Below are 17,326 nucleotides of genomic sequence, written 5' to 3' on the forward strand. Positions count from 1 at the left end.
TAAAATTCAGAAAAACTTATGCAGTAAAATATTTAAAGTCATATTTGATTACTGTATTTTGTTACTTTGTAATATTTGAAAATATTACTTTGTACCTGACAGGTATTTGGAAACATATTTCTAAGACTATTACTTTGATTTATATAAAAAGATTGATTCTAATATTAGACTGAAAAGATGTCCAAGTGGTTTGAATGTTATAATTTTTCCAAATACAGAAAACATTTGGGGAAACATAAGAAACAAATCACATTAAATGATTTCCAAGTAAATGGATGCTATATATATATATATATATATATATATATATATATATATATATATATATATATATAATGCTTTAATACACCCTCTTATGCTAAGAAAGCATTAGTTTTCCCCTACTATGCCATGAAAGACTATTCTGAATTATTTGGTCGAACATACTTTATTTTATAAATTGTCCCTTTGGTGGCATCTGATTTTTCCATCTCATTCCCCTGTCATTGATGGTAAAATACTGCTGTGTTCTAAAGTAGTTTTTCAAGTGATCTTATTAAGTGTGCTTTAAATTGTCTTATAATGTAATTCTTCCTTTTCAAATAAGTTGTACTAATGCATCAGGTTTTTTCACCTACATTTATATTCTATCTGTTGAAGCAAGTTACAGGAATGCTGCAGTTAGCATTTATTGTTTTATTCATTTTGGGGTAATTACTCATCTAATCCCTAAGGGGAGGAAAGGCATTTGAAGTGATAGAACTTTGATGCTGTCATGATAGCAATAAAATAAATCCATGAAGATTTAAGTCTTGATCATTCTGCAAAATCATCAAAATGTTCCAGTTGGTTTAATTACAGTAATGTACCACAAATAATTATAGAATAAGAGGATAAGAATTTTTTCTTCATCACTCTGGAAATCACATGAACCATTATCTGTCAAAAAATCTAATTATAAGTCTGCTAATAATTGAGTAGATGGTCAGATGACAGTTTTTCGCATACTTAAACTTGTCTCTGTAGTTCATGTTGTCTGATTTTTAGTCTGCTCTCATCCCTTATCTATGAAGCATTAACCAGACAGATATCAGCATGCTAACATATTAATATTACAAGTTTTCAAATAAATAAATTTTCAAAGCACACTTAATAACAGGTTATATTAATTCATAATAAAGATAGGCTTGTGAATGTATAACATAAGAAAATAGAAGTTAATAGTTATAAGTCATAGTTGATCTTTGTTCTGTCACTGATTGGCTGCAATTCACTTTTCTTCTATGGCTCATAATTTTCTAATCTGAAAAGCTGTGAGATAGTTTCATCATTTTTTATTTTAATAATAGAATCCATATGTTTAATACCTTTTTAGTGTGATGGTATTATTCATGTTAAAAGTAACTTTAACTGATATTCCTCTAGTATATTTAAAATACCTCCTATTAAAAGGTGTGCTGTAGTGAAGTAACAGAATATTTATTTTTAATTGAAAAATATAATAAAAAGTACATTCATGTGTAATTTTAAAATGTACTTATTGATAAAGTAATTTATATAAATGCTATGTTATTAACATAGATACATGCTAAATTACTACATGGTGATTTATAATGAAGAAGCACTGGCTCTCCATTCATAATTTTATTGACTGTCCCATTTTTTTCTGTTGCTTGTTGAAAATACAAAATGATTCCAAGAGAAAAACTAAAGGGCATGCCAAGAAAATTATTCATTTAGAAAATAAGTGGAATTCAGATATTTTAATTATTTTACTTCCTGTGACATACAAGTAAATAAAACAGAAATATTTCAATTTAATGGCAAATATTATTAAACTAATTTTACATTATAAGAATTAGGAAATTCATTGTTATTGAGTGTATTCCTAAAAATACAATGAATTTGTGATCATCAATGTGAAGCATTCTTCTTATTTGTGTGTGTGTGTGTCTGCATTATAAACCAGAGACAATGCTTATTGCTTTAGAAATCTGTTAAGTATGTAATTTATTATGAATTTTTCAGTTTATTACATAGAATTATGCCTATTTTTCAATTGTCCTAATTATTTTTTTAAAGTGCTTTAACAAATTATGGTTTAGAATTTAATTTAATCTCACCTACTCCACATTGCAAAAGTTAACATTACTTCTTATATTCTTTACTAGGTCAGTTAATCATGGCATCAAAAAGTTTAATAATTCATTTTATTTATATTTACTAAATTGTTCCTCTGTGATAAATTCCTTAAAATGCAAGGTGATACACAATAAATAAGAAAATGCTCTTCTGTGGGAACAGCAGTAGGATGCTTGAATGTTACTTCCAAATCCCTCTGCTAAATAAATTTTGGTTTCAAGTTATGAAAATAAGAAAAAAACAAAGATTATGTGTCATAACATTTATCAGACAAAAAGCATTAGAAAACACTGGCTCTGAATAAATGATTTATTACTAAAATATAGAAGGAGATGATGGCCTTAATTTTGATGTTCACTGTTATTTGTTTGAAAACTTAATTGTTTAGTTAAATAGTTCTAAACTAGGAAAGTAAACATTTGTACATTTTGAGAGGAAAACCATGTTCAATCTTAAATACGACTAAGCATTTTATGCCTGGTAAGGGGGAAATTGTTTTCTAAATAGAGAGGATGAATGCAATTCCCTGCCAATGATAAAGTATATTTCAATATGTCAATGGTACAGGTATATTTATATTCACAGTTAACAGATAAGAAAAATATCAGGGAGTTTTAAGTAACTCGACAAAGGTTGTATATGCAAAGGATCTATAGAAAGATTAACATTGGGCACAGCAAGGTAGTCAACACATCAATCTGGAAGACTCTGTAAAGGCATTTTAAATGGCTTCCTCAAAGGTTATACACTGAAGAAGCTCTGGATATAACTCAGTGAGGACATAGGAAACAAAAAAAATTCTCTGCAAGAGTAGGAAGGAACTAGAGGCCTACTGGAATAAGAATTTTCTCTATTTTATGGTACTAATTATATTTTGGCTTATTTTTCTTATTTAGCCTTCTGTTCTCTGTAACAAACCAAATTTGATTTTACCAATTTCTTTTATCACTTGGATAGTGTTCATAGTATATCACAAAGTGCAGCTAACAAATTTTATTTTATTTTTGTGGCCACCAAGTCATTGCTTTGATAATTTGTTGGTGCAAAAAATATGTTGTCTTGCTATTATAACATATATTATTATAAGCTATTCTCTGTAATACACATATGGAACATGTGCTATTTGGGTAAGGTTTTAAGTTCATTTTTACAGATGGGATTAGAAGAAGAACAGGAGCAAGCAAAATACAAATAGGTAGCAATCACATTTAGGAAAGGCCGAAATTATGTTCTATCTTCTAAATTATGTTCTATCTTCTATTTGTAAGAAATCTAAAACATTGTAGCTAAAGATGCAAACTTTGAATACTATTTAATATTATCACAGAATAATTTAATAATTTCTGCCAATAAATCAAATTTAAACATTTTCATATTTTTTTGGTGTTTTTGATGCTAGAAGTTGAACTAAGGTCCTCATGTGTACTAAGCATATACTCTACCACTTAGCTTCACTTCCAGCCCTCATGAAATCTTTTAATGTAATAGAAAATGAGTTTTCAAAAACTAACTGAAATATATAAGGGTTAAAATTATCTGAAATTACAAATGGAGACATAGAATGTTGGGCTTTCATTAATATGGAATGTTTAAAACTGCAGTAGCATTTGACTTTTATTATTGTAAATGTTTATGCCAAGAACATTAACTCATGGAACTTCACCAAACAAATGTTACTCAATACACAAGGATTGAAAGACCCAGTATGTATTGAAGCAGGGGACTTCAATACATACTCCCAATGACAGGATATCCAAACAGAAAATCAGCAAAGAAACACCTGATTTGAACTATATTATAGACAAATGCTCTCAACAGACACCTACACACTACTTTATCTACAATAGCTGAATATACTTTCTTTTCAGAGACTCATGAAACTTTCTCCAAAATTGATCACATATTAGGCCATAAAGCGAGCCTTAGCAAACAAAAAAATTCTTAAATAATTCCTTGCATTTTTTCAGACAATGAAATAAATTTATAAATCTACAGCAAGAAAATCTACAGAAATTATACAAATATATGGAAATGGAACAATGTACATTTGAATTATGAGTGGATCATTAAAGAAGTTAAGGGGAAATTTTAAAATTCTTAGAATCAAACAAAATATAAGCACAAGCTACAGGATACAGAGAGAAGTTTACTACTGTGAACACCCCCATTAACAGTGAGAGAGAGAGAGAGAGAGAGAGAGAGAGAGAGAGAGAGAGAGAGAGAGAGAGAATATCTCAAAAAACCTAATGGTGTATCTCAAGGTCTTAGAGAAATAATAAATATCAGAGCTGAAATTAATGAAGTATAAACTAAAAAAAAGCAGTATGAGAAGTAAATGAAACATAGAGTTGGTTCAAAAAAAAAACAAAACAAGTTTGATAAGCTCACAATCAAACTAAGAAAAAAAATCCAAATTAATAAAATTGAAGGCAAACAGGAATATTACAATGGACACAATTAAATCAGGAGGATCTTTATGAACTATTTTGAAAACTCATATTCCAGTAAATTAGAAAATCTAGAAGAAGTGGATGAATTTCTAGACACATATGACTTACCAAAACTGAACCCAGGGGATATAGAAAGCCTAAACAGATCAATGATGTGCATTGTAAAGGAATAAGGAACAAATAGCCTGTCAACAAAGAAAAATCTCAGGATCATGTGGATTCACAGGTGAATTTTATCAGATCTTTAATGAAGAACCAATACCAAAGTTCCTCAAATTATTGCCTGACATGGACATGGAAGGAATATGTTGAAATCCATTTTATGTAGCCAGTACCACCCTGATATCAACTGGATAAGGACATTTCAAGAAAACAAAAGTATAGACTAGTACCATTGATGAATATAGATGTAAAAATTCTTCAAAAATAAGGAAATAAGATTCAACAACACTTGAAAAAGACAGTATAGCATGATCAAATTGGTTTCATTCCAAAGATGCAAAAATGACTCAACATGTTCACATCAGTAGACACAATGTGCCATAGAGCAGAACCAACAGCAAAAGTGATCATCTCAACAGATGCAGAAATGTCATTCAAGAAAATTCAAGACTGCTTCATGTTAGAAACCTGGAAGGACATAGGAAGAGAAGCTATTTAGGACATCATAAAGCTATTGAGGACAAACCCAAAGTCAATACCATATTGAATGGAGAAAAAAAAACAAAAGCATTTCCTCTAAAATCAGGAAAACTTTAAGGATGTTCACTCTCAGCACTCTTATTAAATGCAGTACTTGAAATTTTAGCCAGAGAAATTGGGCAAGAAAGATACATAAGAGGTTTACAAATAAGAAAATAAGAAATAAAATATACATAGATGATATGATCCTATATTGATGGACCATAAATGTTCCACCAGAAAACTTCTAGATCTAAGGATAAATAAATTCAGCAAAAGGCATGATGAGAAATCCACACACAAAAATCAATTACTTTATAAAAATACCAACAATTAATCCACTGAGAAAGAAATCAGCAAAATAAATCCAATCATAATAGGTTTAAAAAATTAACTACATAGGCATAAATCTATTCAAGGAGGTGAAAAAATCTCTAAAAGTAAAATTATAAAATGCTGAAGAGAGAAATTGTAGAAAACACTATTAGAGGAAACACCTTACAAACTCATGGATTGGCAAAATTAATATTACCAAATGGCCTTGAGAAGATAATTCTAAGTGAAATTAGCCAATCCGCAAAAAACAAATGCCAAATGTTTTCTCTGATATAAGGAGGCTGATTCATAGTGGGGTAGGGAGGGTGAACATGGGAGAAATAGGCACTCTAGATAGGGAAGAGGGGTGGGAGGAGAAAGGAGGAGGCATGAGGTTAGAAATGATGGTGGAATGTCATGGACATTATTATCCAAAGTACATCTATAAAGACACAAATTGGTGTGAATATACTTTGTATACAACCAGAGATATGAAAAATTGTGCTCTTTATGTGTAATATGAATTGTAATGCATCCTGTTGTCATACATAAAATAAAAAATTAATAAAAAGATTCTAAAAAATATTATCAAATGGCCATATTACTCAAAGGGATCTATATAGATCAATATAATCCTCATCAAAATAGCCATGACATTATTCACAGAACAAGAACAAACAGTTAAAAGATCCATATGGAAAGGCAAAAGATGCAGAATTGAAAAAGTTTAATCTTGAGGTAAAAGAGCATTGCTGCTGGGTGCAGTGGTGCATGCCTGTAATCCCAGTGGCTTGGGAGGCTGAGGTAGGAGGATTGTGAATTCAAATCCAGCCTCAGCAAAGGCAAGGCAATAATCAACTCAATGAGACCCTGTCTCTAAATAAAATACAAAATAGGGCTGGGGATGTGGCTTAATGGTAGAATGCCCCTGAGTTCAATCCCCAACCCCCACAAAAGAGGCATTAATTGGTGGAAGCATCTTCACATCTAATTTTAAACTATACTGCAAAGCCTTAGTAACAAAACCAGAATGTTCCTTTCATAAGTACAGACACATTAGACAAATAGAACAGAATTGAAGACACAGAGGCAAACCCACACGGTATAGTTATCTTGTTTTTGACAAAATTGCCAAAAAGATATGCTAGAGAAAAGACAATCTGTTTTTTGGGAAAACTGGATATCCAGGTATAGGAAAATAAAAGTATGTCCATGTTTTTCAATCTGTACAAAAGTAAACTCAAAATCCAGAAACTTTTCAACTGCTTAGAAGAAAATACAGAGGCAACTCTTTTAACACAGAGGCACAAGCAGGAATTTCCTGAATACAAATTCTACAGCTCAGGAAATAATTAGCAAGGATCAATAAATGGGATAAGGACAAACTAAAAACTTTTTGTCAGCAAAGGAAGCAACAGCATGAAGAGACTGCCTACAAAATTCTTTGCCAGTCACTCTTCTGAGGATTAGTTTCCCCAATATAAAAAAAATTCAAATATTTGATATCAAAAAATACCCCAAATAATACATTCAACTGAGTTGACCATACACTTCTCAAAAGAAGACATACAAAAGGGCAACAATTACATGAAAAAATTTTCAACATCTTTAGCTATCATGGAAATACAAATCAATACTACAATGAGATTACATTTCATTCCATTCAAAATGGCTATTATCAAATTATAATAAATGCTGGTGAGGATGTAGAGAAAAAGAAACCCTTATATACTGCTAATTGGAATGTAAATTAGTGAAGACACTAAGGAAATTACTTTGGAGCTTCCTCAAAACTAAAAGTAGAACTACTATATTTTGCAGCTAGCCCACTCCTGGGTATTTAGCCAAAAGAGTTAAAGTCTTCATACTTTAGAAATAGATGTGTAACTATGTTCATTATGACACAGTTCACAGTCAAGTTATAGAACCAGCCTAGGTGTCTGTGAACAAGTGAATTATAAAGACAATGTGGTGTATTTACACATTGGCATTTTATTCACTAATAAATAACAATGAAAATTATGTCATTTGCAGAAAAATGGATGGAACTGGAGAGCATCCTGCTAAGTGAATAAGCCAGACACAGAAAGAAAATTATCATATATGTTCTCTCATATGCATAAATGTTTAGGGAAATAAAAGAAAAGAAAGAAAGGAGGTAGAAGAGAGACCCAAGGGTAGAAAAAGGGGGTTGGAGGAGGAAGAAGGAGAGGCCAAGTGGAGATACTGGGAATAAAATTGATCAAATTATAGTATATGTATGTATTAATAAGCCACAGTGAAATTCACTGTAGTATAATTCCTAAAACCCACAACACTAGAAACTGTAGGAAAAAGTAAAGAACTTTGGAAATAGCAAATATATGTAGAAATATAAAATATTTTTTTTGTGTTTACCAATTTACTTAGATATAACTGATTAATGAATTTATATTATAAATATAGGCTTACTTTACATATTGTTATAAAAACAGAGAAAGAATAAGGAAAACATGGAAGAGAATACATTAAATGATATTGCAAATTTCTTACATATGTACAGTGGTGAGACAGAAAAAGAAAAAAGGAAGAATGATTTAAAAAATAGAAAACAGGTAGTGAAAAAGTGGGATGTGTTGGGGTCAAGTTTTAAGGCGTCCAAAGTTAACTCTTAACAGTTGTTGGCTCTAAACTCATCATGAAGAAATGTTAAAAGTAAAATTAAAAAGTCTATATAAAATAAATTCAATATTAAAAATGCTCACTAAATTTTAAAAACCTGCAAAGAAAGAATAGAAAAGATGAATTTAATAAGAGAACAATGATAGACTTTAACCAACTATATCGATAATTACATTAGATATCAAAAACATTAAAAAAATATAAATTTTTTAGAACATATAGATAAGTTTAACATAAAAGGATGTAACAACATGTGTTATGTAAACATAAACATGGAAAATGTGGCATATCTCTTTATATTAGAATTAGCTAGACAAAGGGGGATATTATACATTGATGAAGCAGTCAATTAATCATGAATCCATAATAATAAAATGTTCACACACAAAATAACCTAGATTTAAAACACTAAAAGAAAAATTTTAGGCAAATAAATAAAACCACAATTATAACTGGGGATCTTATCACTTTTCTCAGAGTATTTGAAACACACAGAAAACACATATTAGTACACATATTAGAAGATCTGAACAATCATGATATATTTAAATTTCAGGATTAATCATAAGAAACAATGAAAGTATAAATAATTTTCAAAAGGGAGAAATTTTATAGAATATATTATCTTGTAAGAATTGATTTAAATTAGAAGACCATAACAATAAGGGTCCCACAAATTCCCCAAATTTGTATAATTGGAAATTAATTATCAGACTACTGATGAACCCATAGGTAAAACAAATACTAAAGGAACATTCAAAATTATATTAAAGTTAATCATAATGAAAAATATAATGTATCATAATTGCTGGAAGAAACTGAAGTAATGCTTAGAAGGAAGCATAATTTAAATGTCTGTATTACAAAAGAAAAAAGTGCCTAAAAATTTACCTACTTATGAAGAAGCTAAAAAAGAGGATTAAAATTAACCCTAGTAGACATAAAGAAGGAAATTATTCAACAAAAGGCAATGAAATTGAAAAGGATAAAATTAGCCTAAAATAATTCTTTGAAAAGACTAAAAATATTTAAGCAAGAATAATCAAGGGATTGAAAATAAAAAATTAACAATTTCAAGGAAAACACAATATTCAATAAAATACTACCATAAGGGAATATTATGCACAATTTAATGCCAAGAGATTTGATAACTTTGATTAATTGCAAAAATATCATAAAAATGTAAACTACCAAAAATGAATCGAGAAGAGCTGGAATATCTAGATAGCACTGTCTCAATCAAAGTGCTAGATTTATAGTACAAAAATTTAATTACAAAAAAGGCACCAGATTCAAATGGCTTCACTATTTAAGCATATTAAATATCACAGGAATAATGCCTATGGTGTGCAATGTCCAAACTTTGAAGCAGAAGGAAGAGTATTCTGATACTTCACTCTTAATAATTAAAGAAAATAAAATGTATATTGATCATCCTCATGAATAAGAGGAAAACTTCTCAACAAATTATATTTATTATTGTCAAAACAATCCAGAAATACATTAAGAAGACAGAATATTGTGAGAAAGTTGTTTGTATCCTTGGAATGCAAGACTGTTTCAGTATTCAAAAGTTGGATCAATGTAACTCACCACCTTAACAGAATTAGTAAGAAAAACAAAATAACAAACAAAAATGTGTAGCCTTCTAAATAGAAGCAGACAGAGCATTCATTATCATTTAACATCCTTAAAGTCTTTTAAGAAACTGTAACTATAGGGGAATATCTTCAATTTGATGAAAAGAAAAACTTGTTATTACTGAAAATGGAGTCAGACCATGTTATCCACTGAGGATACATTCCAAGAATGCCAATGGATGTCTGAATGGCAACTCCTAAATTTTAAATATTTATTCTGAGCATTATGATGAAATCTCACTTTTTTCTCCTCTGTCCCACCTGGGACATAATATAATATATTATAATATAATATATTTACATTAATATGTTATAATATATTATATTTATATATAATATATAATATTTTTCCTATGTACACATTTCTATGATAAACTATAATTTATTAATTATACATGGAGATTAATAATAACTAATAATAAAATAGAACAATTATAACAATGTACTATATAAATGTTATGAGGATGTGGTCTCCCACTTTCTCAACTGCCACAGGATGGAAAACATACCATGTGGTTACAAAGGAATGATTCATGTTCCAGGTTGGGCATGTAAGACAGAGTGAGATTTCATCATGTTAGTCAGAAGGATAATTTAAAGCTTAGGAGTTGCTATTTCTGAACTTTCTAATAATATTTTAATTATATGGGTTATTGCAGATAAATGAAACCTTTGAAAGTAAAACTGTATAAAGTTGTACCACTGTAGGGAAACAATAAACACACATCTTCTAAGATTTAAAGAAATATTATATACTGCACCTCTATTATTACTATTGCTTTAAAATCATAATGAAATAACAAATCAGCAACAAGGAAAACAAAAACATAAATATTGATAAAAAAAGGCAAACTGTCTACCAAAATTTTAAAAAAAATGTTTTTTGTCACCAATGAAGTGATCCTTAATAACTCTATAAAATGACTGAAATTGCTAGACTTGGAGGCATATGCCTATAATCTAAGTTAACTTTTTATTTCCACTAGAGTTCACTTATTATTATCATTTTGCTTTCCATAAAGCCAACTCTCAACACATATTACAAATTATCATTTTCTCTATTCAATTATGCAAATATAAACCAGAGGGCTAAAGAAGCAGAATCACAAGTTCTAGGATAGCTGATATCCCTCAGTGAGATCCTGTCTCAAAATAAATTGAAAAGGACTGGAAGCAGAGCTCAGTCCTCACTTAACAATGTTAAGTGTAGATCCACAGTTCAATCCCATTTCCAAAACAATAACAATAATAACCACAACAGCAGCAGCAGTAGCAAAAACAACTAAAATTAGTATTGGCATTGTGAGGTTCATTCTGTAATGTCAATATAAAAATTAATTATAATTTCAAGGTATCAGCAAAACCTAAATTGAAAAATAAAATTTAAAAATATGTGTAATCTTTGTTGATAAATTGAAACATATACAACACTTTTATACAGAAATCTTTTAAATTCTATTTTGAAGCTAAAGAACAAAATAACATTACAAACATCATGTTCATGGATTTGGAAAGCCATAATGTTAAGATCACCATTCTCTTCAATTTCATCAATAACTAACATTCTATCTAAATTTTTATTAAGAATGTGAAGCTAATTAAGAAATTCAAACCTAGTTCTGACATGCTTTTCAAATTAAAATTTTATTTTTAAATTAAATTGTATGTTTTTAAATGATTCAATTTAAAACCATACTATATAGACATATTACTGAAGACATACTGGCATAAAAATAGATATTGGTTATCTAGTAGAACAGAACAAATTGTCCTCAGTTATATCCACACACATATGGTCAACTGATTTTGAAAAAAATTTCCAACATAATTAAATAGCTAAAGAAGTATCTTTTCCAATAAATAATAATGAATTATGTAAGTATTTCTATGAAAAATAATTAAATTAAAAATTCTGCTCTTTATATTATTAAGAAAGTCATTTAAAAATTCATAGTCATGATGCCGACTAGGAGAAAGTGTTCAAAATCAATAGAATTTTTATACTAAATATATAAGACCCTTAAAATTCACTGATAAGTAAAACCTAATTAAAAATAGGAAATACATTGAGTTCAAAATATTTATATTTTGTATAAAATACAAGTGACCAGTAAACATGTGAAAAAGGGTTCTATTTCATTAGTTATCAGTAAATAGTAAAACCACTGTGGTATCACAGTACAAAGCCAGCAGAAGAGCTAACATGAAAGACTGATAATTGCAAATGTTGCTAAGGTTGTGAACCTATTGGAGCTCTGGCACATTTTTTTCTGGAAATATGATATTCTCGACTAAAGAAAACTAAATAAAGACAATTTCTAGAATAGATAAGTATGTACTTATTGACTTCCCAGAAATACCTTTCCTAGTTCTTCACCACTCAAAAAGAGAAAAGAATATGTATCTACAAACATCTTATGCAAAATATTTATGGATACTTTATTCATAATATTCCCAAGCAGAAAACAAATTGCAGATGAATGATCATACTATGGCATAATCTTCCATGGGGAATAGCAATCACTATGAGAGTAAGAAATAAACTTCTGATTTATAGGACAGAGATGAGTTGCAAATATATCATGCTAACAAAAGATGTCAGGAACAAGATTACACCTTGCTAGTATTACCTCACCCCCAAGTGAAATATTCAAAATGAGATCCAGACATGGGATGGATGGGTGATAATTTCCCCTCTTGAGAGCTAAAGAGTTGGAACATCATGACTGTGATCAGATTTCCAAACTTTATTTCCACTGAAGTCCATTTATTATTATCATTTTGCTTGCCATAAAGTCAACTCTCAACATATATGACAAATCATCATTTTCTCTGTTCAATCATGCAAATATAAACCAGAAAGGAACTTCCTTTTCTAAAGTAACATCTTGTTATGGTTATAATAATATACTATGTTGACTTTAAACTTCAGTATTTTATAATACCTGTTTTATGAATTTATCATTGTAATTAAAAAGTAAACCTTTTATTTCCAATTAAAATATTAATCATACCTGCCTTTCAGGAGGGTTAAATTTTGTTTCTATTATGCCAAAGATTCTCTTATTCATTTGCTGTTATGTTTATATAAAATGTGTTTAACATATCTCATTCTTACTGTTCTCCACTATGACAAAATATAGATTCCTTCATAATTTCAACAAGTAAAATATTAAATCCTTTACAAATTATGAACATGCATGTTCAAAAAATATTTTTATTTAAATAATTTGCAAATTGTATTGTAATAAAAATTCAAAACACTGAAATGATCCCATGTGGATGTAAGCTTTAGGCAGAGAACAGAATGAGACATAAGTAATTCTAATGTAGCTCAAAAATAATATGATGCTTCTTGTCTTGAGTAGGCATTCAGACAAATGTTGAGAAGACATAAAATATTTCACAGTTACAGAAAATATAATAACCCACATATCCTGAAAGAATTTTTAAAAAATTTAAACTAGTTTTCACTATCATTCAATCATTAACCAAATCTTTAAATATGATATACCCATCTCAGTTCTTTAATGAGTCTTCATCAAAATCATAGTTTCTATTTCAAGTAGTTGTAATTTAATATAGTTTAGAAGAATTGGCTTATATTGAAGGCAAGGATATAGACAATTTATAATTAATCTCCATGAAAAAAAAAAGATTTTAAAAGAAATTGTTCTAGGTAGTAAAGAAACAATGGATGACATGTGTAGTTGATCAGCATCTTACAAAGAGGAGGACTTAGTCATTGAAAGTGAAAAGTGTAGGTGTTTTAATGGAGACACACAGCAAGAGCACAGCTGCAGGGTACAGTTCTGCTTGGAGTCTGCATTCCTGAGAAAACTGGTCTACCACATATCCAGATGTTGTTAGATAATGTGTGTTGCAGAGAGATTATAGAAGCCCTTAAAAACTACATGGAAAATTTATAACTTTACACACAGTGAATACATAACATGAAGTTTTGAGAATAATATGATGTAACTAATAGTGCAGAATGATCCATATAGTAACATTGAAATGAAGAATTCCAAATGGAAGGTAAACTAAGAACACCAGAAATCAATTATATAATTATCAACATTATGTTTAATTATTAAAGAAACTGTCACAGATTAATTAAAGAAGCAATCAACTTATGATTGATACATGGACATACACTCCCTTTAAAGCAGGTTCTGTAAATTTCTATTTTTTATTATTCACAATGATATAAACTACTTTAATGTCTAAAATTCTTTTGAGAATATACATGTAGTGAAAAAGAAAAGATTCTATTTTTATATGAATGCACCCCCATTCAAAAATATATTCCTACCGATTACAGTTGCTCCTTGATTTATGAATGGGTTATGTCCTCTTAGCACCTTGATTTATGATGGGGTTATATCCTGATAAAGCCATTGTAAATTGAAAATATCATAAATAAAAGAACACATTGAATACACCTAAGCTACTGAGCAAGCTATGGGTTAGCAACACAGTAGCCTACAGTTTATCCCCTGTTTACTCTTGCTTTCTTTTTTTTTTTTTTTCTGCCTGGGAGCTGACACTTGCTGCCGCTGTCCAGCATCCTGAAGAGTATCCTGCCTAATACTGCTGGCCCAAGAAGACATCAAAATTCAAAATTCAAAGTACCGTTTCTATTGAACGGTATCACATTTGCATTACTGTAACGTTAAAAAAATAGACAAAGCATAATTGGAACCATCTATAATTCACTAAGTACATGTATTTTCTTCTGACTCTTGAAGACATAATATTGCAATATTTATAATACATAAGAAAAATATCTTCTAGGGCAAAGTCTCTGATTATCTAACATCAACCATAAGACCTCTTTGGAGAACAGCTTAGCTAAACATGAAGATTCTCATAGGTCCTGTCAAACACAGACTATCTGAGAGCTCTAACAAATCTGTTAGGGAAAATGAATTTATAGAATGAACAATACTGTGTATTTCAGATAATCTGAGTGCAAATTCCATCACCACCTTGTCCCTTCATTTTCCTGAGCAAAGATTATCACTTCATGTAGCAGAAACCACTCTACAAGGCTTAGAAACATAAAAAAGATATATTTTTCTACTCTGGCCTAAATCTGTGAACATCATAAACTTGAGGCTTAGAAAGCACTGTAACAAAAATTTCAATTGTTCAGGCAAGCAGCTATTTCCACACAAATTTTGACTAGCATTGTTAAAGTACTCTGCAATAGTTTGGAAATGAAATCAAGAAATACTTTCATGAAAATTCTATGATGATTTCTGCAAAGCACTCTGATTCAAAGAATTGCAATTTACTACATGATAAAAAATTTATTATCTTTGATACAAAGAGAATAAATCATCAAAACTTTTCTATGCCTTTAAGAAAGTCTACACAAAAGATCAAGAGATCAAGCAAAACAAAACCAACTAAAGCAGAGAGCAACAAAAATCATCACTTACCCATACTTTGCAAAATTTGCCCAACATTTCATTATGAATCTACTCAAAATTTCCTCATCTCTTGTGTAGTTAACTCTTCTTTCCAGAGGTAAACCAAAGACAAATTCAATTTCATAGCCATGCATCACTCCCATCCATTCTGGCCAAGGAAGTTTGGAAGATCGGTGTTCAAAATAGTAGAAAAAGGCATTGTTTCCCAAATCTGAGAACTTCTTGGTAAACTCCAAAGCAGGACATATGATATTATAATCGCCAACAACATCATCCAAGGTCTCACGGTAGTTTTCAGGTCTCTGATCATCTAACCAATCAGCATAATGGAAAAGAATTGATTCCTTCCCAAATTCACTCACTCCTTCGAAAAACATTTTTAGACCTTCTTGAAACTCCCTCCTTGTTATGATACTATTGTTATCTTTGCTGAAACCAGGAACACCATATACTAGAAAAGCTGTCCCTTCATCTTTATTAACACCCACCAATATCTGAGTCTTTTTGAATTGTCCAAGTTGGAGTAGTGTGTCTGGCATGTCAGCGAGTAAATCACCATCCACAGTGGGACCAAATTTTACTGACAAGAGAGTGTCATAAGGGAGAACAAACACTTCATTCAGAAGAATTTCCTGGGGATCTTTATTTTGAAGGCATCTTATTATCTCTGTCTCATTCTCACTGGAGCAACCAATAAATTTTGCTAAGGTCAAGGTTCTATTCCTGGCTTCATAAGGAGAAATTACTGCCCAAGGGGCATTAGAGGATCCACTTTGAAGAATGGCTCTGGTGAACAAAGGGTGGCTTCTAAGAGAAAGCAAATGAAAGCTCACTGAAGCTGCTCCTGCACTTTCTCCAAAGAGAGTAACGCTTTTAGGATTTCCGCCAAAGGCTGCTATATTTTTATGGACCCACTGAAGAGCCAGTTGTTGATCAAATAAGCCCATGTTCCCTGGAGCCTCTTGGTTTCCTGGTAAGGCTAAGAATCCTAGGGCACCCACCCTATAGTTCATTGAAACTACAATAACTCTTTCAACCCGAGCCAGGAACTTGCCATCATAGACATGTAAAGAGGATGTCCCAGTCTGAAAGCCACCACCATAGATCCATATCATTACAGTAGCATTCTTTGGTTTAGGTGCCGGAACCCACACATTCAGATATAAGCAGTCCTCACTGAGGTCGGTGTTTGGATTCCACATCTCTGATCCTGGAAAGCCTGGGAAGCTTTCATCAATGTTCTGATAGCAAGAATTTGCATATTTTATGGCATTCCAAATGTCAGACCACTTATTCAGGGGTTGTGGCTTTTTGAATCGAAGCGTACCAAGGGGTGGCTGTGCATAAGGAATTCCAAGAAAGGCAGTGAAAGTGCCACCAAGTACTGATAAGCTCATCCCTCTCACTTTCCCAATCTTGGTTGTAATTATCATATCTTCTTCAGTGTGTGACTTCCTAATAAGCATGCAGAGCAGAAGAAACCACAAGAGAAACTGAACACCTATAAATGAGTGCTTGCTCTGCATGTTGATTTCTGAAAGAGAGGTAAGCAGAGATTTTGATCACTCTATGTATAAAGTGTTATACTTTATTGATGATAATTTACTAAAACATATTGCTTCTTTTTATCCTAAAAATATGAACACTACAAAGTCTGCTATCACTACAAAGGCATAAATTTGGGGGGCGGGAACAAGAAAATTAGGCTATTTTAGTTTTCAATTTAGAAGAAAAATAAGTAGAATGGAAAGTAGAAGTAACTTTGTTTTTGAAATATTCATGATCTGTAAAGATTTTATATTTTAAAGAGGAAGTTTGTCCCAAGCATATATAATATCAATTCTGCACTATGTACAGCCACATTAAATATGGCATTAAGGGGTATGTCAGGTATAATTTCTGCCTTAGAGGACAAAATACAAGCTCATGTATTTTTTGAAATATTGGCTTGCTGGCTCATGACAAAACTGTGAAGTACATAAAGAACTTTTTAGGATCCATAGACTTCTACTATTGCCCT

The 17,326-nt window shown here is 30.7% G+C and overlaps 1 protein-coding gene across 1 annotated transcript in view; it reads right to left on the reverse strand.

Annotated features, from left to right (window-relative positions):
• The window catches only part of LOC114079140 (cholinesterase-like), a 60,321-nt gene extending 43,489 nt beyond the window's left edge, over positions 1 to 16,832 (reverse strand). The window contains exon 1 of the mRNA XM_071603199.1: positions 15,316 to 16,832. Coding sequence (XP_071459300.1) covers positions 15,316 to 16,832 — 1,517 coding nt within the window. The remainder of the gene's footprint in view (positions 1 to 15,315) is intronic.
• Between the last annotated feature and the right edge of the window lie 494 nt (positions 16,833 to 17,326).

The sequence above is a fragment of the Marmota flaviventris genome, chromosome 17, assembly GCF_047511675.1.
Source record: "Marmota flaviventris isolate mMarFla1 chromosome 17, mMarFla1.hap1, whole genome shotgun sequence".
NCBI lineage: Eukaryota > Metazoa > Chordata > Mammalia > Rodentia > Sciuridae > Marmota > Marmota flaviventris.